The 26,333-nt window shown below is 42.5% G+C and overlaps 1 protein-coding gene across 2 annotated transcripts in view; it reads right to left on the reverse strand.

Moving 5' to 3' along the window:
• LOC145353281 (uncharacterized) overlaps nt 1-26,333 on the reverse strand; it is a 94,544-nt gene that overhangs the window by 38,899 nt on the left and 29,312 nt on the right. For both annotated transcript variants that reach the window (XM_080203880.1, XM_080203881.1), the window contains exons 8-14: nt 24,196-24,335; nt 20,038-20,164; nt 16,961-16,996; nt 15,784-15,911; nt 12,571-12,697; nt 2,386-2,528; nt 1,235-1,361 (exon numbers count right to left, since the gene is read on the reverse strand). In XM_080203880.1, coding sequence (XP_080060006.1) covers nt 1,235-1,361; nt 2,386-2,528; nt 12,571-12,697; nt 15,784-15,911; nt 16,961-16,996; nt 20,038-20,164; nt 24,196-24,335 — 828 coding nt within the window. The remainder of the gene's footprint in view (nt 1-1,234; nt 1,362-2,385; nt 2,529-12,570; nt 12,698-15,783; nt 15,912-16,960; nt 16,997-20,037; nt 20,165-24,195; nt 24,336-26,333) is intronic.

Consider the following 26,333-nt stretch of genomic DNA (forward strand, 5'->3'; position numbering starts at 1 on the left):
TTCTGGTCAATGGTAACCACAAGATGTTGACAGTGGGGGATTCAGTGATGGTTACACCATTGAATGTTAAGGGGCGGTGGTTAGAGTGTCTCTTATTGGTGATATTTGCCTGGCATTTGTGTGGCACGAATGTTACTTGCCACTTGTCAGCCCAAGTCTGGAAATTGTCCAGATCTTGCTGCGTTTGAACATGGATTGCTTCAGTAGCTGAGGAGTCTCGAATGATGCTGAACATTGTGCAATCATCAGCAAACATCTCCATTTCTGACCTTATGACAGAGGGAAGATTATTGATGAAGCAGCTGAAGGTGATTGGGCATAGGGCACCACTCTGAGAGACTCCTGCGGAGTTGTCCTGGAGCTGAGATGACCGGCCTTCCACAACCACAACCATCTTCCTATGTACCAGGTATGACTCCAAACAGTGGAGAGTTTGCTCCCTGATACCCATTGATTCCAGTTTTGCCAGGGCTCCTTGGTCGAATGCAGTCTTGATGTCAAGGGCTGTCACTCTCCCTCACCTTCACTGGGTGTCATGTCGCACAGCTTGGGAATCACTGGTTTAACATCAAACCTAATTGACCCTTAACTGCTCATTTAAAGATGACAGGCAGATTGCTAATGTCAGTACCCACCTATCCTGTATGATTGAGGTGATTTGAAATGTCAATACAACACATTACATAATATTTAATTTACTTAACAATGAAACAGGCCATTTTGTGCAATAGATCCATGCCTGTGCTTGCCCCACTTTTCTTCACCTAACCCATCAACATATCTTTCTATCCCCCTCATGTAATTATAAAGATGTTCCTTAAATGCATCAGTGCTATTTGGCTCAACTATTCCATGTAGTGGTGAGTTCCAACCTCTTACCGCCCTCTGGATAATGAAGTTTCTCCTGAATTCCATATTGGACTTCTGAGTGACTATCTCATTTTATGGCCCTAGTTCTGATCTTGCCTGCAAGTGGAAACATCTTCTCCCTTAGCTATCCCTTTCATAATCTATCAGGCCCTTACATTGCCTTCTCTTTTCGAGAGAAAGGAGCCCCAGCCTCTTCCATCCTTCCTAATGCATAAAAAACTGAGAGGTTACATCATTTACTACCTTTGCTTTGTTTATAAAAATGAAAATGTTCCTGAGGAATTTACTTCGATTAATCAAATACTCTCCACACTTTATGTTGACTGGGTACATACACTCTTTTGCTAAAGGCAAAATAAGTTACCAGTTGTATTGGACGTATTGACATGATTGTGCAATCGCTTCCTCCCCAGCCAGTAGAGTTTCTATACACTCCTTTTTCCAGAATGTACTGCTCTCCAGAGTAATGTTCATCATGATACGCCACCCACCTAATATAGACATAAATTTTCTGGGTTAGTTCATTGTGAAATGGCACTTGCAACATCTAGGCTGCGATTCTCCCGTCCCGCTGCAGGAATTTTTTTGCATCTCCCAGCGCTGGAAATCGGCAGGGAGGCATAGAAGTAATTTAAATATTTATTTAACTATATTTTAAATGTGATTCCCAGGCCTGGGATGGAAGACCCCCCCTCCCCACCCCACCCCTCCTCTCTCTCTCTCTCCCTCTGCTCACCCCCCCCCCCCCCCCCCCCCTTGAAGCTGGTTCACTCCAGCAGGGTTTGTAGTAGCTTTCCCCAAATGGGGAACTAATGGCCTAACTCTGCTGGAGTGAAGGTGGGCAATCAGAGGCACCCCAGAGGGGTGTGATGCCCCTGGACATTGGCCCCAGCAGTGCAAGCCTATGCCCCTGACATTATCCAAGGAACAAAGTGCCAATGCTGGGGGGTATATGGGGATGTGGGTCCCGCTGCCACTCTGCATAGGGATTGCTGGGGAAAGGAGGGAGGCCAGCAATCCTGGTGGGCTATGGTGGGGAGATAAGGGGGGGTAAGCCTGCTAGAGGGGTAAATATCAGTGGGGGGAGGGCTGGAGTTTGCTGGGTGCTGGGGGTGGGAAGGGGGGCTCAAGACTGGCCTGGGCATGGTCAGGAGGCCAACAATCGGGTGTGGGTGACAGAGAGCCAGCATTGCAGGGATGCGGGGCTGCCCAGCGATCGAGAAATCAGGAAACCAGCAGTGCGGGGCCACTGCGCATGTGCCGAACTAGGCACTGACAGATTGGCGTATATGTAATGGCCTGCTCAGTGTGCTGATTTCCCCAGTGGGGATAGGGACCACCGTCTGAAATGTAATGATATTCATGCCAGTGAATGCACAGAGTGTGGGAGATTCTTCTCTGAACTCCCACTGAAAAAAAAGCACGAATTACTCCAGTTTTCACACAAATTCAACACTTAGAATGTTCTTGGGAGAATTCCGGCCCTAATTCTAGACAAATTGTAAAAATACTTACACTCCGCTTTTTACTTCTATCGACTGAGTCACTGATCCGTATCCCATATTTTCCAGGTTTGGAATGGCATGAGTAACAAAAACGTCATTGCCTTTCTTTAAGTCTGCTTCCATAAATAAAGTGATTCCAGGTTTCATATAATCCTGGTGAATAAAATAGTTAAAATATTATCACTAGTAAACACATTCCACACAAAGGGCTGAGTTTTACCTGCCCCTGGTGGGCGTCTTTCCCATGAAGGAGTGCGGGGGGGTGGGGGGAACCTACAAAATAGGGTGGACGCCATCCCACCACCTTCCCAGCCACCTTCGGGCTCACCCCAATAATACAGGGTAGGTAAGTCCTGAGATTGGCAGCCTGCATGTCATAAATGAGCAATTAAGGGTCAATTAGGCTTGATGTTAAACCAGTTTCCCAAACTGTGGGACATGACACCCAATGGAAGTCATAGAAACAGCATTTGGGATCACAAGTCACCCCTCTTCTGAGGCACCAATAACAGCAATGAAGAGGAGACTCTGGTAGGATAGTTAAAGGCTCACTATATCAATGTAGTGAAATAGTAAAGGGATGGATGGTGAGCCCAAAGTGCCCCTTAACCTTTGGAAGCATTTCTAGAGCAAAGGGCTGAGCAGGTTCGGGATGAGAACTCAGTGACTGAGTGCAGGAGAAGCTACACAGCTACACACGAAAAGAATATAAGAACATAAGGACATAAGAACTAGGAGAAGGAACAGGTCATCTGGCCCCTCGAGCCTGCTTCGCCATTCAGTAAGATCATGGCTGATTTTTTTTCATGGACTCAGCTCCACTTACCTTCCCACTCACCATAGCCCTTAATTCCTTTGCTGTTCAAAATTTTATCCATCCGTGCCTTAAAAACATTCAGTGAGGTAGCCGCTTCACTGGGCAGGGAATTGCACAGATTCACAATCCTTTACGTGAAGAAGTTCCTCCTCAACTCAGTCCTAACCTGCTTCCCCTTATTTTGAGGCCGTGCCTAGTTCTAATTTCATCTGCCAGTGGAAACAACTTTCCTGCTTCTATCTTATCTATTCCCTTCAAAATTTTATATGTTTCTACAAGATCTCCCCTCATTCTTCTAAATTCCAATGAGTATAGAACATAGAACATAGAACATTACAGCGCAGAACAGGCCCTTCGGCCCACGATGTTGCGCTGACCAGTTAAAAAACAATAACCTTCTAACCTAAACCAATCCCTTTTCATCCATAAACCTATCCACGAATCTCTTAAACGCCCCCAAACTAGGCGCATCTACAACTGCAGCAGGCAGGGCATTCCAATCCCTCACCACCCTCTGGGTAAAGAACCTACCCCTGACATCCGTCCTATAACTACCCCCCCTTAATTTAAAGCCATGCCCCCTCGTGCCAGCTTTCTCCATCCGAGGAAAAAGGCTATCACTATCCACCCTATCTAAACCTCTAATCATCTTATATGTTTCAATAAGATCCCCTCTTAGCCGCCTTCTTTCCAGCGAAAACAACCCCGAATCCCTCAGTCTCTCCTCATAGGACCTCCCCTCCATACCAGGCAACATCCTGGTAAACCTCCTCTGCACCCTCTCCAAAGCCTCCACATCCTTCCTATAATGTGGGGACCAGAACTGCACACAATACTCCAAGTGCGGCCGCACCAGAGTTGTGTACAGTTGCAACATGACGCTGCGGCTCCTAAATTCAATCCCCCTACCAATAAACGCCAAGACACCGTATGCCTTCTTAACAACCTTATCTACTTGATTCCCTACTTTCAGGGATCTATGTACACATACACCTAGATCCCTCTGTTCATTCACACTATTCAGAGTCCTCCCGTTAACCCTATACTCGACACATCTGTTATTCCTACCAAAGTGAACTACCTCACACTTCTCCGTGTTAAACTCCATCCGCCACCTCTCGGCCCAGCTCTGCAACCTGTCTAAGTCACCCTGCAAACTACGACACCCTTCCTCACAATCTACCACACCTCTGACTTTGGTGTCATCAGCAAATTTACTAATCCACCCAACTATACCCTCATCCAAATCATTAATAAAAATTACAAACAGCAGTGGCCCCAAAACAGATCCCTGAGGCACACCACTCGTAACTGAACTCCATGACGAATATTTACCATCAACCACCACCCTCTGTCTCCTATCTGCTAGCCAATTCCTGATCCAATTTCCTAGATTACCCTCAATCCCATATATCTGCATTTTCTGCAGAAGCCTACCATGGTGAACCTTATCAAACGCCTTACTAAAATCCATATATACCACGTCAACTGCCTTTCCCCCATCTACCTCTTTGGTCACTTTCTCAAAAAACTCAATAAGGTTAGTAAGGCACGACCTACCCGCTACAAAACCATGCTGACTGTCTCCAATCAATTCATTACTCTCCAAATAACTATAAATCCTATCCCTAATAATTTTTTCTAAAACCTTGCCTACAACAGAAGTAAGACTCACCTGTCTATAATTCCCGGGGAAGTCTCTGTTCCCCTTCTTAAACAATGGGACAACATTCGCTATCCTCCAATCTTCCGGTACTATACCAGAGACCAACGACGACCTGAAGATCAGAGCCAGAGGCTCTGCAATCACCTCTCTTGCCTCCCAGAGAATCCTAGGGTAAATCCCGTCCGGACCAGGGGACTTATCTATTTTCAAACCCTCAAGAATATCCAGCACATCCCCCTTATCAACTGCAATACTGTCTAGTTTACACCCCTGCAACCCAGTGTTCTCCTCAGCTACATTCATGTCCCCCTGCGTGAACACCGAAGAGAAATATTGGTTCAATGCCTCACCAATCTCTTCCGGTTCCACACACAACTTCCCTCTGCTGTCTGTAACTGGCCCTAATCTTGCCCTAACCAACCTTCTGTTCTTAACATACCTATAGAATGCCTTAGGATTCTCCTTAATCCTATCAGCCAAAGTCTTCTCATGTCCTCTTTTAGCCCTTCTTAATTCACTCTTCAACTCCCTCCTAGCCAATCTAAAGCTTTCTAGTGCACTACCTGAGCCCTCAAGTCTCATCCGGACATAAGCCTCCTTTTTCTTTTTAACCAACGAATCAACTTTTTTAGTGCACCACGGTTCCCTAGCTCTACCAATTCCTCCTTGCCTGACAGGGACATACCTATCAAGGACTCGCAGTAGCTGCTCCTTGAAAAAACTCCACATTTCGGATGTTCCCAGTCCCTGTAGTCTCCTAGTCCAACCTATGCTTCCTAATTCTCTCCTAATAGCCTCATAATTACCCTTCCCCCAGCTAAAACTACTGACCCGAGGTTCATGCCTAGCCCTTTCCATCACTAAAGTGAACATAACCGAATTGTGGTCACTATCACCAAAATGCACACCAACTTCCAAGTCCAGCACCTGGTCTGGCTCATTTCCCAGCACCAAATCCAATATAGCCTCACCTCTAGTTGGCCTATCAACATACTGAGTCAAAAAACCTTCCTGCACACTTTGTACGAAAACTGCCCCCTCTAACGAGCTAGAGCTATAGCAATTCCAATCAATATTAGTAAAGTTAAAGTCCCCCATAACAATTACCCTATTACTTTCACTCCTAACCAGGATCGTCTCCGCAATCCTTTCCTCAACCTCTCTAGAACTTTTAGGAGGTCTATAAAAGACTCCCAACAGGGTGACCTCTCCTCTCCTATTTCTAATCTCCGCCCATACTACCTCAACAGACAAGTCCTCATCAAACTTCCTCTCTGACACTGTGACACAGTCCTTGACTAATAATGCTACCCCTCCCCCCCCTTCTACCTCTCTCTACTCTGACTAAAGCATTTGAACCCCGGAACCTGCAACAACCATTCCTGACCCTGCTCTATCCACCTCTCTGAAATGGCCACAACATCAAAGTCCCAGGTACTGATCCACGCTGCAAGTTCATCTACTTTATTGCGAATACTCCTCGCATTAAAGTATACGCATTTCAAACCCTGCTCCGCCCCACCCCCGCGATGCCGTGCATTGCAGTCCCCATCTATGCCCCCCCTCACTTTCACCCCCTCTACTCAGGATCCCACCCCCCCTCCGAATCAGTTTAAACCTCCCTGCATAGCCTTTGCAAATTTACCCCCCAGGATATTGGTTCCCCTCCTATTCAGCTGCAGCCCATCACTCTTATAGAGGTCCCACCTTCCCCAGAATGAGCCCCAATTGCTCAAGTACCTGAACCCCTCCCTCCTGCACCATCCCCTCAGCCACGAGTTCAAACTTTGCCTCTCCCTATTCCTCTCTAAACTATCCCGTGGCACAGGCAAGAGTCCAGAGATAACCACTCTTTCTGACTTGGCCTTTAGTTTCCACCCCAATTCCATAAATCTCTGCTTAATATCCCCTTCCCTTAACCTCCCTATATCATGCGTCCCCACATGAACTATAACTTGGGGTTGATCTCCCTCTCCCCTCAGAGTCCTGAATACCCTTTCCGATACATCCCGGACCCCAGCCCCTGGTAGGCAACACACCAGCCCTGAGTCCCTCCCATTACCTCCGACTCTCCTATCCGTCCCTCTAACTGTGGAGTCCCCAATCCCAATCTTTTACATCCCCTAACCACCTGAGCTTTCACAATAGGCTCACCTCCAGAGACCTGCTCCCTTTGGCTATCCCCAGTTGATTCCTCCTCAACTGTAGCCTCCAGGACCGAAAACCTATTTTGGAGGGGAACAGCCCCAGGGGATTGTCCCCCCCCAATTGCTTCTTTCCCCTCTTCCTGGCATTTACCCAAGACCCATTTCTAGGAGTGACTATCTCCTTATAACTCCTATCGATGTCCGCTTCCGCCTCCCGAATTATGCGGAGTTCCTCTAATTCCTCCAGCTCCTTTACACGCTCCTCCAGAAGATGCAATCGAACACACTTCCTACAAGTAAAATCACCAGAAACACTACTGGAGTCCCTCACCACATACATCCCACATGAGATGCAGCTTACTGCCTGAACTGCCATCCCTGAAACAATTACCAGCAGAAAAAAAAACAAGAGAAAAGAAAAAAAAACTTCCCACACACTTATAGTCCCAGTCTACTCAATCTTTCCTCATAAGCCAACTTTCTCAGCTCCAGAATCAACGTGGTGAATCTCCTCTGCACCCCTTCCAGTGCCAGTATATCCTTTCTCAAGCAAAGAGACCAAAACTGTACATAATACTCTAGGTGTGGCCTCACCAGCACCTTATACAACTGCAGCATAACCTCGCTGTTTTTAAACTCCATCTCTCTAGCAATGAAGGACAAAATTCCATTTGCCTTCTTAATTCGCTACTGCATCTGCAAATCAACTCCTTATGATTTATGCACAAGGACACTCAGGTCCCTCTGCATAGCAGCATGCTGCAATTTTTTTCATTTAAATAATAGTCCATTTTGCTGTTATTCCTACCAAAATTGATGACTCACATTTACCAACATTGTACTCCATCTGCCAAACCCTTGCCCACTCACTTAGACTATCTACACTCCTTTGCAGACTTTCAGCTGCCTCTGCACACTTTGCTCTGCCACTCATCTTAGTGTCGCCTATGAATTCTGACATATCACACTTGGTCCCCAACTCCAAATCATCTATGTAAATCGTAAACAATTGTGGTCCCAATACTGATCCCTGAGGTACACCACTAGACACTGATCGCCAACCAGAAAAACAACCATTTACCCCTACTCTTTGCTTTCTGTTAGTTAACCAATCCTCTTTCCATGTTAATACATTACCCGTAACACCGTGCACTTTTATCTTATGCAGCAACCTTTGGTGCGGCACCTTGTCCAGATACACCACATCCACAGGTTCCCCATTGTTCATTGTGCATGTAACGTTCTCAAAGAATTCCACCAAATTAGTCAAACTTGACCTGCCCTTCATGAACCCACGCTGCATCTTTCCAATGGGACAATTTATATCCAGATGTCTCATTATTTCTTCCTTCTTGATGGTTTCAAGCATTTTCCCTACTACAGAAGTTAAGCTAATTGGCCTATAGTTATCTGCCTTTTGTCTTCCTCCTTTTTTTTTAAACAGTGGCGTCACGTTTGCTGTTGTTCAATCTTTTCCAATTTCCAACCACTCGTGCATTTGCTATTTCCCCTGTCATCTCTTTTAGTACCCTGGGATGCATTCCATCAGGACCAGGAGACTTGCCTACCTTGACTACTAGCTTGCCCAACACTACTTCTTTCATGATAATGATAGTTTCTAGGTCCTTACCTGCCATAGTCTACTTATCGTCAATTTTTGGCATGTTACTTGTGTCTTCCACTATGAAGACTGATACAAAATACCTGTTCAATACCTCAGCCATTTCCTCATTTCCAGTTATTACATCACCCTTCTCATCCTCTAAAGGACCAATGATTAACTTAGCCACTCTTTTTGTTTTTCCAGGGAGCTAAAAAGCAGTTTCAAATCTGGCCATGTTTCTACTCATGTCTGCTTATTGTAGAGCCTCCTTCTCCTGGGCTGGTGATTCCACTTGTCCGCCTGTTGTACAGGCTCCTTACCCTGAGCTGCTGACCCTCTTTGCCTGTTGTACAGGCTCCTTACCCCGAGCTAGTAACTCACTTTGCCTATTGTACAGACTCCTTACCCTGAGCTGATAACTCACTCTGCCACTTGTACATGCTCCTTACCCAGGGCAGGTGACTCTGCATATGTTCAAAATGTCATAGTTCCAGCCTAAGGCTGTGCGTTGAGTAGTTCAAGCACACATTCTGCTTTTGCCAAACAAAATAATTTGTAGGAATGTACGTTCATAAAGGCAACCTGCTCGGTTACACACACCATGTACAAAGGGTGCAGATTTTGGTTTATAAAATGTTATATTTGCTTACTTTACTGTATTTTTCTTGGTCTTTAAAGTTCTTAATCACATTTGCAAATTCTCTCTAGCCTTGCCCTCCCTATCTCTGTGATCTTCTCCCACCACACAATCCTTTCAGATATCAGCGTTCCTCTAATTCAAGCCTCTTCCCAATGATAATTGCTCCACCATTGGTGGCCACGTCTCCAGTTGCCTGGCCTCAAGCTTTGGGGTTCTGCTATGCTCACTCTCCGCCTCTCTACCTCATTTAAGATAATCCTTAAAACCTACACCTTTGACCAAGGCTTTGGCTGGACTGGAACATTCCACCAGCAGGAATAGCTGGAAAACTTTGACCTACAGCTCCTAGTATAGTCAGGTGTCATAGTCTATAGTGCTCCTGTGAAATGTTGTGCAGATGTTTCATTGCATTAAAAGTGCTGTATAAATTTCTGTATAGCTGTTGTACAGAACAAAACACATGCTTTTTAGAAGAAATCACAAGACGTAATAGTTGTGTGTGCACTAGCAGAGACTAATGTCAGTACTTGGTAAAACATGCCTGACACCTCAGCTAGTGCTTATTCTGTGAACTGAATATTATTGTGATGTCAGTTCCAATATATGAACTTATTCCACAGCATGATCATTAATTTTTGAGTAAAATCCAATTACATCCTAAAATGTTACTTATTTCTCAGTGTTAGGTGTCATCAAACTTAAGCCCTGATCCCAGTTACGATGGGATACATTTCGATCTGATAACTGAATTACATCTCTTAGTTATCAGCTGGCTTGAAGTCAGTAGAACATAAAAAGGGTTGAATATAAATGTGCATCCAAGCCTAGCTTGCCCATTCCTGGTGAGTGCTTTAGATTAAATTGTGCTTTTAATGTTAATAGTTTTCTTTAAATGACCTATCACACCAATATAATCAAAGATATCATTGAGAGAAAGCTTCACATCTGTGTCTTTTACTATTTGGGATCAAAAAGACAAAAACAGATACATCGCCAATAATTAACAATTGTTTCATTTGGTCAGAAGTTTTGAAATACAATCCATTCCATTCAGCAGTCATATGTTTCACATGTAATTATGTATTATTTAGAATGGCAATAAGAAATTACTGTACATCTTAAAGCTCATCAGTTTTAATAACAGGGAACAGTTTTGCACAATTGTATTTTTCTGTAAAGCTGTAACTTGCGTGTTTAACGATGATTGCCAACACCCAATTGTCTTACATAATTTTACCAGATTCCAGCAGAATTAATCTCCATTGGTCATAAAAGAAATGAGCATTTGTGAGCCTTACTTTGAATTATTTTTGTAGTCCTATACCCCCTTTGTAGTGATTACTAGCTCTTTTAATTAGCTGTTGTATGTATTAAGAGATCTAGAAACAAATGTCACAATGCTATTACATCCTCTTTCAAAATATATGTTTAGAAACTGCTGGAAAGCATAACCCCCATAAATCTTGTAACAGTGACGCAGTGGTTAGCACGCTGCCTCACAGAGCCAGGGACCCAGGTTCGATTACCAGTTTGGGTCACTGTCTGTGTGGAGTTTACACATTTTCCCCACGTCTGCGTGGGTTTCCTCCAAGTGCTCCGGCTTCCACCCACAGTACAAAGATATGCGGATTAGGCAGATTGGCCAATCCAAATTGTTCCTTAGTGTCAGGGGGACTAGCCAGGGCTAGTCCCCCTGACACTAGCATTGTGTTATGAGGATAGAGTCTGGGTGGGATTGTGGTCAGTGCAGACCTAATGGGCCAAATGGCCTCCTTCTGCATTGTTTGATGCTATGATTCTTTATAAGAACATAAGAAATAGGAGCAGGAGTAGGCCATCTAGCCCTTCGAGCCTGCCCCGCCATTCAATAAGATCATGGCTGATCTGTCGCTGCTCAGTTCCACTTTCCCGCTTTCTCCCCATAACCCTTAATCCCCTCTCTTATCAAAAACCCATCAACCCGCGTCTTAAAAATATTTAGCGAGGCAGCCTCCACCACTTCAACGGGCAGAGAATTCCAGAGATTCACCACCCTTTGAGTGAAGAAGTTCCTCCTCAACTCCGTTCTAAACCGCCCCCCTTTTATCTTGAGGCTGTGCCCCCTAGTCCTATTGTCTTTTTTGAGCGGGAAGAGTCTCTCCACCTCTATCCTGTCCATCCCATTCATCATCTTATACGTCTCAATGAGATCTCCCCTCATTCTTCTCAACTCTAACGAGTACAAGCCCAGTTTATTCAGCCTCTCCTCATAGCTCAACCCCCTCAACTCCGGTATCAGCCTAGTAAACCTCCTCTGCACTCCCTCCAAGGCCAAAATATCTTTGCGCAGGTGCGGCGCCCAAAACTGCACACAGTACTCCAGCTGCGGCCTCACCAATGCCCTATACAGCTGCAGCAAGACCTCCCTACTTTTATATTCAATCCCCCTCACTATGATTTTCAGAAGGCGTTTGACAAAGTACCTCACGAGAGGTTATTGCAGAAGGTCGAGGGACATGGAGTTGGGGGTAGGGTGTTAGCGTGGATAGAGGATTGGTTGTCAAATAGGAGGCAGAGAGTGGGGGTCAACGGGTGCTATTCGGATTGGCGGATGGTGACCAGTGGAGTGCCCCAGGGGTCGGTGCTGGGGCCTCAGCTTTTTACCATTTATATAGATGATCTGGAGGAGGGAACCGAGTGTAGGGTGTCGAAATTTGCTGATGACACCAAGATTGGGGGAACGGCAAATTGCGCGGAGGGTGTGGAGAGTCTGCAGAAGGATCTAGATAGGCTGGGCGAATGGGCCAGGAAATGGCAAATGGAATTTAATGTTGGCAAGTGTGAGGTGGTCCACTTTGGTAGGAAGAATGGTAGGAAGAACTATTACTTACGTGGCGAAAAACTGCAGCAGGCGACGGTGCAGAGGGACCTCGGGGTCCTTGTGCATGAGTCGCAAAAACCCAGCTTGCAGGTGCAGCAGGTGGTCAGGAAGGCGAATGGGATGCTGGCCTTCATGATTCTATAATCTCAGAATCATGAGTACCAATTCCACCTGCAACAGAGTTCCCAATTCAATTGCCATTGGCACTTTGCCAATTGAAGCTGTGTTTACAGGTAAAGCATTTATCTTGAAGAAGAGCAAAAGATGATCATACTATCCAAATTAGCCAAACATTGCAAAACTTCCAATGTCTGTGGAGGAGCTAGGATATAGGCTATAGATCTGACAGCTGTTTCTTCCAACTCAGGGATGAGATGGCAGGATGGGAAGGATTTCCTATAGAAGGGAAACATTGATATCCATATCACTTAGTAAAACAGTTTAATATAGACAGTAACTCACAGCCTGAATGTATCGCATGGACTGTACTGTACTGTCAAATCCACCCCAAGCCTGCCAGTCCTCATACTCTCCTTCTTCCAGGAGATACTGGTGTCCTCTGTAACATTCTTTTTCATAACAAACCCACCTGAAAAGCAAAGAATTCATTTACAATATTGATCAAAACAATGTTGTCAGCAGGAAAAAAATATTGAAACAGCACGTTCCTTCCACTGTTTGCAATGGGAAAGGTACATGTCCATGCTTGCAAAACCCCAAACACAGCGTCGATATTAGATATGAGTTTTTGATTGGACAACAAATGCTAAATAATCCTCAGTGTGCTAAGAATAATGATGACAACCAAATTTAAGATAGTCAGTTGGGCTCGCAGAGTGACACAATTGCATGTATTGGAAATTACATTTACTAATACTCATGGTCCTATTCTTTGAAGACAGAAAGAATATGTATGCACATTGCACCTGTTTCAGCTAAACAAAATAAATGACAACCATTCGTTGATTCATTCTTCAGTGCAATGCCTTGACCAATCACAGTCAAGCTCCCTGGTTTAAATATCCAATAATGCTTGGCTATTAACTGCCAATTTATCATCATCCACTGCATTCTCCAAGGCCGCACCTCTACCAGAGTCCATTTGTCAATTAAACAGTATAAATTTGATGATTTCCTTTACACTGTATTTTTGAAAATGTCCTGATGAATGCAAGATGAAAAGTCTCAGCTACAAATGTCTTTTTTTTCAGCAATACTCAAACCTTGTCCTATCAAGTATCTATTTAAAAGAAATATTCTTTGTTATTTCACTTTTTAAAAACAGATAGCTCTCCTTTAATATATTATAGACGTGCTTGCACTTTCAGCACAGCTGTAAAACTAGAAGTTGTTATATACACCCCTAGTTTTCCTTTTTATAGATGTTGGAAGAGAAGCTCAGGTGAAATTGCATGATGGATGCCCATTCAATACTGCCAGACTTATATTGCCTCAGATGTGTAAATTGTCCAACATAGCCAGAGTGAATGCTCCTTAATCAGTGTATAAAGAAATGTTATTATAAACTTTCTCAGTTTAGTCAAAAAATATTCTTTAATTTATATACATAGCCCAATATTCACCCTGCTTTTTCTTAAACTTTTACTTTTTCTGTCATATACTGGTATAAATATACAGAATAATACTTGCTAATAGACAATAGGTGTGGTTATATAACTGAATTAGAACACTGTTTGATTATTACAATCGGAAATGCTTGGGACACTCAAAAATAAACCCCCTATCAAAACAGCCGTGTATTAATCATTCTCAATGTATGCATTATATTTAAGCACACCAGCAAAATGTTTCTGTCCTGTGACAGATTAAAACTCGGAGTAAACATGTGCAATCATTTATCATTGTAACTGCTTTTATGAATTAGACAATTTAAAACTATTCAAAAAGAAATCCAATTCTACCATCTCCCAATGTGGGCAGTGGGATTAGAAAGTTTACAGATGACACAAATATTGTCTGGGTGGTTAACAGTGACATTGAATGTCTTGGGCTACAGGAAGATATAGACGGTCAAATAGCAGATAAGTGGCAAATGGAATTTAATCCTGAAAACTGTGAGATGATGCACTTTGAAAGGAGTAATTTGACAAGGAAATATTCAATGAACAGCATGACACTAGGAAGTTCTGAAGAACAAAGGAACCTTGGCGTGTTTGTAGATCCCTGCAGGCGGAAAGGCATGTTAATGGGATGGTGAAAAAGACATATGGAACACTTGTCTATATCAATCGAGACGCAGATTACAAAAGCAGGGAAGTCATGTTGGAGTTGTATAGAACTTTGGTGAGGCCACAGTTGGAGTGCTGGGTGCAATTCTGGTTGCCACACTATAGGAAGGATGTTGTTAGGAATGGATTAACTGCAACCTTCCACTTTATACCTAATTTGTATGTTAATTGTTTAATAATACTCAACAGGATATTTAAAGGAGTTACAGGTGGCACTGGGTATTGTGCGTGTTTATGTGTAGTTGTAAAAGAGAATAAAATGAGTTTGTGGAGAAGTTGGACTTGCATCATCTTTTATTACTGGACTGCAACTCAGGGGCTTAACAATGTGATTACATTGGAAGGGGTGCAGAGGAGATTCACTAGGACTGCCTGGGATGGAACATGAAGAGAAGTTGTGTAGGCTTGGGTTGTTTTCATTTCAGCAGTAAAGATTGAGGGCTGACCATTTTGAGGTGTACAAGATTATGAGGGGCATGCTCAGGATGGATAGGGTACAGCTGTTCCCCTTGGTTGAAGAGTCAACCACAAAGGGACACAAATTCAAGGTGAGAAGCAGGAGGTCTAGGGGGGATGTGAGGAAAAACCTTCTACCCAGAGGGTGGTGATGGTCTGGAATGCAGTGCCTGGGAGGATGGTGGAGGCAAGTTGCCTCATGTCTTTTAAAAAGTATTTGCATGAGCACTTAGTACATCATAATATTCAAGGCTATGGGCCAAGTGCTGGTAAATGGGATAAGTGGGAGGTCAGGTGTTTCTCACATGTCAGTGCAGACTCAGTGGGCTGAAGGGTCTCTTCTGCACTGTGTGATTCTATGAATTCCACAAGATTAGGGGATACAGGCAGTTTAACAAGTGCTGGTTATAGATAGAATTAAACTTCATAAAAATAGATCCACTTGCTCAGATTTTGTGCTTAGCTGTTGACAGAAGGGATTTACAAAGTATTCATTCTTGTCTTTGAGTTATGATTAGATGTAACATCTAATTTTATAATAACTCAATTGAATTTTGAACATTGGCTTTTAATTATTAAGGGTTGATGGTACCAATAATAGATACAGGCAGGATAATTTATTGACTTTAACAGTGTTAAACAACTAAATTATCATCTGTGGATTTAGCGTTTATATCATGTCAAATTTATGATCATTTGAGACATTTACATGTGTCAAGCTCAATACATCTTCCAAACCATTTCCTATTAATGCTGACATTGGCTCTACTCATACAAGTTAAATTACTTCCAAAATATTAACAAGCAGAGTAAAAACTCAAAATCATCAAAATTCACAATAGTATTTCACAGCTTCTCTAAAACAGATAATTAAATATTGCATGTATATCTATATTATATATATTATACATATCTCAAGATATTGCAGTTTTCCATTAAAATTGTTTTATAACAATTTGATAATACTCACACTCCACCAATTACTCGTATTGAGCCTACTCCTCTAGAACCATCCTCCCAAAGATTCTTCAATTCTGGTGCATCTTCACAAATTTCCTTGAAGCGTCCATTAAAGAATGTGTTTTCAAATATTACAATCTAAAGTAGGAAGCAATATTTGGCAGATAGAGTGAAGATCAATTTGAGTGGCATTACAAGATCTGACAAATGCCATCTTTCTGATTCTTTCTGATTCCAATAATTGGAAACGTGAAAGCTCTGCAGTGAAATTACACTGTAATTCTAACCAAAACGCAATAAATACTATTGTCCTTCAGAGACTGAATACCTAGCAAAGATATTAGTCAATTGGATGATTACGAATATTAAAACCTAATGTTTTTATTTGCCTTATTGATCTCTGGGGTCACTGTTATTAAAATCAGAAGAAAATGTAAATGAGAAAAACCACTTGTCCCAGCTCACCGCTTCCATCTAGAAAACAATACCTTAATCACATCAGCCAACTGTTTTTTTTAATGACTGCAAAGTGTTTTGCCTCCATTAATCTATGTGCAACTTATTTCCAAGTTTTGATTGTGCCTTAAGCAAGTACTTCTTGATATTGGTTCTAAAACTACCAGAACAATTTTGAACCCAAACACCTTGTTCTGTTGTTAAGTTTTGCCTTGAGGCAGAGCTCTAGATTTATTTTAACACTCATTTCTATGGATTCTGAAGGACATTATTACTGCTGTGTAATTATACTGGCAAATAGAGTCAACCTCAGATATAGTCAATATGAGTGTCTGCCAACCAAGTTCAATTCCAGTAGATGCAGCTGAATATAAAATAAATTGAGCCCATATTGAAATCTGAGTGATGTCTGCTGCTCTAATGCTAGTTTGCGCAGAATGGAAAGGAATAGGGCAAGTTTCATTTTCAGGTGTTTGCTATTTCTAAATCAGCAGTGGCCTGCAAAGCACATGAGGATTATTTGATTTTGCAAAGCTAACATAGCAACAGACTTTATCTAAATCTGTATAGACCCACCACATTAAAAGATGTGTCAGAAAGGACTAAATATTTGAAAATTGATTTCTGGAGTAATTTGTTTCTGTTCAGTGTCAATAATTGCTAACCATCTATTAAAACAAACATCTTCTTACTGCTATTCTTTGCTTTGAAATTAATGGGTCATTACATACCTGAGGCGCCATAGGTCTTTCCACTTTTAGCCCACCCTGCATAAAAATCAGGAAAAATAATTGTACTTTATTAATTTCAATGGAGTAAAAGTTGTTTATATTTAGAAAGCATACATAAGCGGGAATAACTCTTTGCCATTGGTTCATCAAAGAACAGAATGGTTACAGCACAGGAAATGACCACTCAGCCCACCAATTCTGTGTTGGCTCTTTGCAGAAGCACTTTAACCAGGCCCATTTCCCTGCTCTTTTCCCATAGCTCTGCAAACATTTTCTCTTCAAATCCAAAACCTTTTTGAAAACTATGATGAAATCTGTCTCCACGATACTCAGGCAAGCATTCTAGCTTCTAATTACTTCTGATTTATGGCTCTCTTGCCAATTACCTTAAATCTGTGGCTCTCGGTCTATCAAATCTTTCCTCAACCTTCTCCTTTAAGGAGTTCAATCCCACTTTCCCCAATCTATCAATGGGACATTGAACCATTCTCATAAATCTTTTCTGCACTCTCTCTAAAACCTCCTCATCTTTGTGAAAGTACGATGTTTTCAAATTGGACAGAATATTTCAAATGAAGCTAAATCAGTGTTTTATCTTAATTTCTTTATTTTTATATTCAATGCCATTACTTGTAAAGCCCAAAGTCCTATTTGCCCTTTTAACCACTTTTTCAACCTGCCCTGTCACCTTCAAAGATTTAGGCACATACACCCCCATGTCTTGCCATTGGACTCCCTTTAGCGTTGTATCCTTTAGTTTCCATTGAATCTCCTTATTCTTCTGAATCTATCTCTTTACTCTTCTTTGTATTCAGTTTCATTTTAAATGTAATTCCTATATATCTACTAATTCCATCAGCCTATGCCCTCTAGATGTTTATCACCATCCTTCTCCTCACAGTTCACAGTTTTGCGTCATCTGCAAATTCTGAAATGTGTCCTGTACACCCAAATCACTAACATAGATCAGAAAAATTGTGGTGCTTGTCCCTAGTCCATGTACTCAGCTCTATACCTTTCTCCAGCCTGAAAAAAAGTTACCATTATCATCAGTTCTTTCTCACTGAGCCAACTTTATGTCCACACTGTCATTGTCTATTTTATTTCATGGGCTTTAATTTTGCTGACAAACCTATCACGTGGCACTTTATCAAATGCCTTTTAGAAGTCCATATACACTATGTCAACTGCCTTACCCTAATCAACCCTCTCTGTTACCTGATCAAAAAGCTCCATCAAATTAAGTAAACAAGATTTGTCTTGGTTATAGCCAACTTACGCTTGTTCAAGTGACTATTAATTTTATCCAGGGTTATCATTTGTAACAAATTTTCCACCACTGAAGTTAAACTGACTGCCGTGTTGGGTTTATCCTTACACCCTTTTTTGAACATGATTATAACATTTATAAATCTCCAGTTCTCTGGCATTACTCTGCTTCTGAAATGAATTGGAATGCCAGCACTTCTGTACTATTCTCTGTCATCATTCTGAGCACCCTTGAATGCAACTTATTTGGTCCTGGTGACTTATCAACTTTTCAAGCACACAATGGCATACATCTACAGTTTTTCAGTATTACTGGTGGGGGTTACCTCGCTGAATATATTTAAGTCACGGGTAGATAGGTTTCTGATAGACAGGAGAATTAAGGGTTATGGGGAGAAAGCAGGAAAGTGGAACTGATCCACTTCAGATCAGCCATGATCTTATTGAATGGCAGGGCAGGCTCGAAGGACTAGATGGCCTACTCTTGCTCCTGTTTCTTATGTTCATATGTTCTTATTTACTGCAGAACAAACTAGCTCCAAAGTGATGAGGTTACAATAAATACTATGGTGATACTTTGTAAGCTACTACCAATATTATTTGATATGTTAAGGATATAAGGTTTTAAAGATGTGCCAAATAAATATTGTGAAGAGATGAGATTAATGGACCAATGGTAATTTGTTAATGATAATTTCCCAAAGGCTCATCTTTATTTCTTAAAATAAATTTCAATACCACATGCCGGGTAATAGGATGTGCTTATCATTATTTGGGACAGCACGGTGCCACAATGGTTAGCACTGCTGCCTCACAGTGCCAGGGATCTGGGTTCAATTCTGTCTTTGTGGAGTTTGCACATTCTCCCCGTGTCTGTGTGGATTTCCTGCGGGTGCTCCGGTTTCCAGCCACAGTCCAAAGATGTGCGGGTTAGGTGGATTGGCCATGCTAAATTGCCTCTTCATGTCAGGGGGACTGGCTAGGGTAAACGAATGGGATTATGGAGATAGGACTGGGTGAGATTGTCATCGGTGCAGACTCAATGGGCTGAATGGCCTCCTTCTGCACTATAGGATTCTATGACACCATGTGCATTTTGTATCAACTGTTCTTTTACGGTCTCCCTTCATTTATATTTAACTGGAATCAGTATTATTTGGAAAGAAATTGTGTTCTGTGATGTTTGTGACAGTCACGTCAATGCTTTTGTTAAATCAGTAATCCGGGAATTTCCCACAGTAGTCTATTCTTTAAGATATCAGACTGAATTCCCTGCCTGAATTTCATGAACAGAAACAATTGAATCTAGAATGATGTGCTTTCCATACTTGTGTACCATAATTAACATAAACCACAGTTTATGCTTAGTACAATGACTCTAATTTACATTCCACCCTTTGAAGGACAGTGATTGTTGTTATGTGAGCACATCAGATAACCCTTCAGCTTTCATCATACAGCAGATGTGGCATGAATGGTAAATTGGCTTGCTTTTTGGGAGTGATGACAGCCTTGACACTTAGGAAGCTGAACTCTTCTTCAAATTGTCTCAAGGGACTTTGAATGTCCGACTAAATCACCCGATCAGTCCAGTGGCTCTGTTTAATTTTGTTTTCAAAGAATTGCACCTCTGACTGAGAAGCAATTCTTTAACACTGATCAAGACCGACAGTTTCGATTATGAACTCAAACAACTGATACAGGTTCAAACTGCCATCTTCTAATCCAAAGGTGAGAACACTGAAATACATTTCACAAAAAAAGTCTCTAAGCTTACACCTTAATGAAACATGATTTTTTTTCCTCACCATTTCCAGAGGTTGTAATGATTTGATACTGTTCGTCTTTACTTCACTTATTAGTGGAACTGGACTGTTCCCAGTTTCGAGCACAATGCATCGGCCCCTAAAGTTTTCCTCATAATAAGCAAGCCAACTAGTAAAACAACAAATATTTTGAACAAGGTTAACTGAAGATTAGCAAAAGGCTTTATGTAGTTAATATTATTGATTATCTTTAATAATACTGCAGTAGATAATTTATTATTCTATACTAATGGAAAGAATAAACATAGAAGAGCAAATGCAGCATACTAACATATCATACTCATCAATCTTCATTTGTTTAAACTATATTTGGCACTACAGGTCAGAAACTTCTAAAGTTGTTCAAAAATTAGAATGTCCATAAAAAATAGGCCCTATAAATCCTAGTAATTGAATTCCAGCTGGAAATGTACAGTAGAGTTCCAGACCAATTAAATTTAATTTGCTGAGACAACAGGATGATATAAAATGTTAGGTAATTCCCTCCATTTGAAACCAAAGAGAAGACTGACACTTCACAAAGGACTAGACATAAAATACTGCAGCTGCTGGAAACCTGAATTAAAAACACAAACTGCTGGAAATACACAGGTCTGCCAGTGTCTGTGGATAGAGAAGTAGAGCTAATGGATGGAATTTTCCCACAAAATGACTAAGACTGGAATTCTCCAGCATCACGCATTCCGCTAACACTGCCAGCAAGAACAGCAAAATCTCCATTCATAGTAGATAACCCCAGCTGTAGACAAGGTCAGAATATTTCAGTCTCAGTGTCATTTTGGGCAAGAATACTGGCGCGATTCGTGCCAGCATATCCAGTGTGAATCTGATTGCAATCTTCACGTATTTAGTCAATTTTTTGGGAGGGGGGCAAGTTTTGCACTGGTTCAGAGAGGGATGAGGCCTAAACACAGTGGCAAACCCGACTTCACAGATATCGGGTGCTGTTTTTAAAAGGTATCCCGATCACAAAGCGAAATAAAAGACAAACACCCTCCATTGACGGCAGGTTGGCACTGCCAGGGTGTACTGCCCAGCTGTGTCCCTGACCACTTGGAGGCTTCAATGTCCTCACATCTGGTCATTTGTGGAGGCCAGTATTGATGTGCGGTGCTGCACCCTTTAGTACTACTAAAGGGATGATCCTTTAAAATAAAAAAGAGGAGGAATCTTTTCAGCTAGAGAGTGGTGCATCTGTGGAACTCTTTGCTGCAGAAGGCTGTGGAGGCCAGGTCACTGAGTATCTTTAAGACAGAGATGGATATGTTCTTGATTAATAAGGGGGTCAGGAGTTATGTAGAAGAGCCAGGAGAATGGAGATGAGAAAAATATCAGTCTTGATTAAATGGCAGACTCGATGGGCCCAATTTTACCATTTTCATTCTAAGTGCTGAATCTGGGCGTAATTCAGATCTGGGTTGGAAATCTGCTTTCAGGCACTCCCATATGTACTCAGCCTGAAAAAAAAGTCGCGGGTCCCATTCGTGCTGTGGGCAGGGCTTAGCGTGACTGAATTGACTGGAGCTCTGAACTGTGCATGCACAGCTGGGAAAAAATTTGAAAAAAAGCACCCGTGTCAGATTGCTCCTGAGCCGCAGAAAGCAGAGAAAGGGGCTCAGAAGCGATGGTACACAGACACACATCATTGTCCTCCTTATTCACCCCCCCCAACTACCCATACACATTATTGTTCCCCTTATGAACACCCCCCCTGCTACTCAGACCGATCACGACTCTCTGCCCCCTACCCCCTCTTCACCAATTGCCCACAGAGTGGCAGCGAACCTCCCTGGCCCCTCCCCTGCCAGAGATCCATCTGTACCCCCTCACCAGTGAGCGATCGGGCCTCCCCTCCTGCCCACTACCAGAGATACATTTGTCCTCCCCCTACCAGTGAGTGATCAGATCGCCTCCCTGACCCCCGGCCAGAGATACATCTTATCTGCCTCCCTCCTCACCCTCCCCCTCAGAGAATGATCTGGCCTCACTCCCCCCTCCTCCCCCAGAGAATAATCTGGCCTCACTCACCAGCCCTCCCTCAGAGAACGATCTGGTCTCATTCACCCCCCACCCCAGAGGAACATCTGACCCACCTCCTCCTCCCTTCCTGCCGGACAATGATCAGTCCTCTCCCGCCACCAACAGACAACGATTGTCCCTTCCCCCTCATCCCCACCGCCATCAGACAACGATTGGGCCTCCCTCCCCACCAGAGATACATCTGACCCACCTCCTCCTCCCCACCCCCCGCCCCCCCAACCAGAAAACGATCTGGCCTTGCTCCCCTGCCCCCCCCCCACAACAAGAGAATGATTTGACCCGCCTCCCTCCTCCCCCCCGACCATTGATCTGGGTCAGAGAGCTGTTGAAAGCTCTGAACATGCTCCTCAGCAGCTGGAATGCCTGATTCAGACTTTTATTCAGCAGGTCCATTTCTGCACAACTCCAGATTGGCAAACACAGTGGTAAAGGGGAAAATGCTGATAAAGTTGGGTGGTCAGTTCATTAATTCAATTGAAATGCATGTAAATACATTTAAATTGTTGTTGTGCCCGTTAAGGGCACGAGGCGGATCGCTGCCATTCCCGGGTTTCAGTAAAGTGGCAATTTGCGCTGATGTTAATGGCCTCACACCTGACTTTACCACGTTTTCGCACCCGAAAACAGGCGTGGCGCAAAGGTAAAATCAGGCCCTATGAGTCAAATGGCCTAATTCTGATCCTATGTCTTGTGCACCCAAAGGTCAAAGAATTCAGGGAGTTGGAAGAACTGGGTTTTAAACTGACTAAGTATATTTAAATAAAGCTTTTCCAGATCCCTATTCTTTTTAATGTCCTGCGTAAAAGGGTGATGGAAGTAGATCACCATAAATTTCGGATGAATACCTAAATACGGAAAAATTGCACAGCTATTGGGAAAGAACAGGGAAGTGGGACTAATTGGATAGCTGTTACAAAAAGCCATGCAGGCACAATAACTGCTCTCTGAAATGGCCGAATAAGCCTCTCACTTCCAGGGAATTAGAGATAAACATAAATGCCAGTCCTGGCAGCACCAGCCAGATCCCATGAAAGAATTTTAAAAAGGCTGAATGGCCTCCTTCTGTGCTACTTTGTGAATGATGTGGGTATGCCGGCGTTGGACTGGCATAAACACAGTAAAAAGTCTGACAACACCAGGTTTTAGTCCAACCTATTTATTTGATAATATTATCAAATAAATAGGTTGGACTAAAACCTGGTGTTGTCAGACTTTTTACTACTTTGTGAATGTCAGTGAACTTATTGGCATGTTATGTATTTCTTCCTGGTAACATGACAATTAATACTGAGTACTAAAGGTAACAAGTCACCTTTACCCTTGTAAAGGGAACTATGATCTAAATTCAGCAGAGTGGCTAATAGTGACCAAAGAGTTATGGGGAAAAATAATGATTTAAAATCAGCAGCAGCAATGAACAACTGAAGTTAAATGTTTCTGAAAATGGCCATGCCTCCTTTATTGTTCCTTTTTCTTTCAGAACTGTGGTGGATAATTTCTCATCTATTTCCTTCTAACTCATCTTATTGCAAACAAAATCTTCACTGGTGTAGATGAGATGAGTCTCACAACACCAGGTTAAAGTCCAACAGGTTTATTTGGTAGCAAAAGCCACTAGCTTTTGAAGCGCTGCTTCTCCATCAGGTTTGCTACCAAATAAACCTGCTGAAGTTTAACCTGGCATTGTGAGACTTCTTACTGTGTTTACTCCAGTCCAACGCCGGCATCTCCACATTGTAGATGAGATGATCCAGTTGTCTGACACCCTGTTCACACAGTTTGTCATCATTCAGAGTCTATAGCATCCTGCTAGTTGCTTGTTTACAATATTCTTTACATTCCAGCATACACTGATAAGATTGGCCAGAAATCTTAGAATTAAAATACTGATCAGGAAGTGAAACTGGTGTAATTCTGACTTAATCTTTGATCAACAAACAAAGCAATATGTTTGAACTTTTGCTCTTATAGTGTTCATTCAGTGGAAGGATTTGTAGTGTGAACAACATTACGTCCAAAGCAAATCAGCTTTCAAATGTTTGGGAATAGAAAATTGTGTGGAATGCAGTATAGACTTTGCAAACCATACTTATCACTCACATTCCTGAATTGACAATTATTGAAGATCCACTACGTGTTATTCCACATTCCTCTAAGCAGGTGACCTCACTGTGCAGGTAAGTTTTAATGTTATCTTGCTGAGGTTCTTGGAAAATTGCAATCTCTGGAATGCAGTGATTCTGGAAAGAAAATAATACCAGGCCATTTGTTCACGCTGAGCTGTAATTAGGAATTAGCTGATGCAGTGCTGGATGGTATATGGTGGTGGGGGGAGGAAAAGGAGGAGGAGAGAGAGAGAGGAGGGGGAGGATTGTGAACTTCCAGCTTTGGGACCATAATTTTACATTCCCCCCTAGGATAGGTTAGCAAGATGTGGGGATCCTATCCTTCTGTCAGAAACTGACATTGGGATTTTATCTGCGGTGGGGGAGGCCAGTGCCAAGTATCCAGGTCACTTAGTAACAGCTAATGAGCCTTGTGTCTGGCTGAGTGATTTGAGCACCCACCTGTCCCCCCCATTTCCCTTCCACCACCCTGTTGACCCAGACCCATCACTCCACCCCCCCTTGAACCAGGCCTGCCAGCCTGACCCCGGGGGACTCCCAGACTGATCTTATTCTGGACTCCACCGCTCCTCTTCTTCAGAGGATTCACTGTAGTCCCTGTAGTGGCCACTGTTCCCAGTGGTGCTGCTGGAACAAGAGAGCTGCCAGCCATTTGCATTTGATTGGTTGGCATCTCTTAGAGCCAAGCTTTCCTCCCCAGTAGGGGTGATCAGCCTGCCTCAGAGAAAACGAAGATGTTACAGCTGTTAAATGGCAACAGGCATGCTTTCACCTACTTTTACACTGGGGCCCAGCACAAAGTCCACCTGCAGCTCAGCAGGAGTGTTTAAATGAAGCTCAAAACTTAATAAGGTTTGGACCTCCTGATGCCAGCTTGGGGCAGGTACCTCTGTTGCTTAACTGACCTACCATTTCATCATTTCCACCCTGTCCTCCACCAATATATCTCCACATACCAAAGAGAGTACTTTGGGAAGGATTTGCTGTTTTGGAAGCCAAAGGTTTCATTGCCATTATCTGTAGTTCCAGGTGACAGTAGTGACTTTGAGCTATTGACACGAGGAACAGGTGAGTGGGCCAATACAATGGTCATCCATTACACAATCTCCTTTATCATTGTGTATCTTTAGTTAATGGTGATAATGCTCATGCAATCCAGTTAATTCACTATTGTAGCTGAAAGGTCAGCTTTTGCATAACTGAAGCCGTTGATTGTGAGCCATCAATTCTGAGTCAGTAATTTCTTCAAACTGGCACAGGATTCTAATTTGGGAGCCCAATCCCAAACATATAACACTGAAAATGCACTAGCTAATACAGTTGTTTGAATTTTTTGGGCATTGTTATCAAATGTCACTGCTCACTACTTTAATTTGTTTATTTGAAATGCCTCTATTACACAGAAGAAACTAGAACTCGATATGAAAGTATTAAACATGTGTACAGGAAATAACATCTAATACAATGTAAATTGAACTTATTAGTCTACCTGAATGGACCTCTTCTTGGATTTCAGAAAATTTTCTTCAAAGTAAAATTGACTGACCTAATAATACAAAGCCACCATCTGTACTACATATCCTTTCCTGTGCTGGGTTATACCTTCCTATTATTACTTTCACATTCAACTTACACAGGACTCGCACATAATTTTCATTTAAGCTTCTTAACAAGCGTGAGTTACGTTTGCTATGTGAGATGGTGGCCACGCGTATTTTTATTATCTAATTTACCCAGCTTTAAGCAGTTTTGATGACAACCATCTCCCCATGGATTAAATAATGTTTCTCTTGCCTAAGACAAGAGCACAGTTGGATGAAAGAAGAATGGAGGCATAGATTGGCTGAGAAAGAGATCAGGAACCAAGGGAATACTGGGAGTTCTTCAAATTTGCAAGGAAACTATTTTGACTTTAAGAAGGTGGTATGGTATCTCAAATCTACATGAAATATTTATACATTTGAGATTGGGATAAAACCTTTGCTAATAAGGGCTGATATTGTTTTGCCATTAATCCATTGCTCTAAATGGGAAACACTTAGCAAGAAAATGCCACATTCCTTTTAATTAAGGTTCTCTTTGGGTTAGCACAGAAACATTGACTGTTGTCTT

This window comes from Carcharhinus amblyrhynchos, chromosome 15 (genome assembly GCF_965287045.1).
Source record: "Carcharhinus amblyrhynchos chromosome 15, sCarAmb.v2.hapA, whole genome shotgun sequence".
Lineage (NCBI taxonomy): Eukaryota > Metazoa > Chordata > Chondrichthyes > Carcharhiniformes > Carcharhinidae > Carcharhinus > Carcharhinus amblyrhynchos.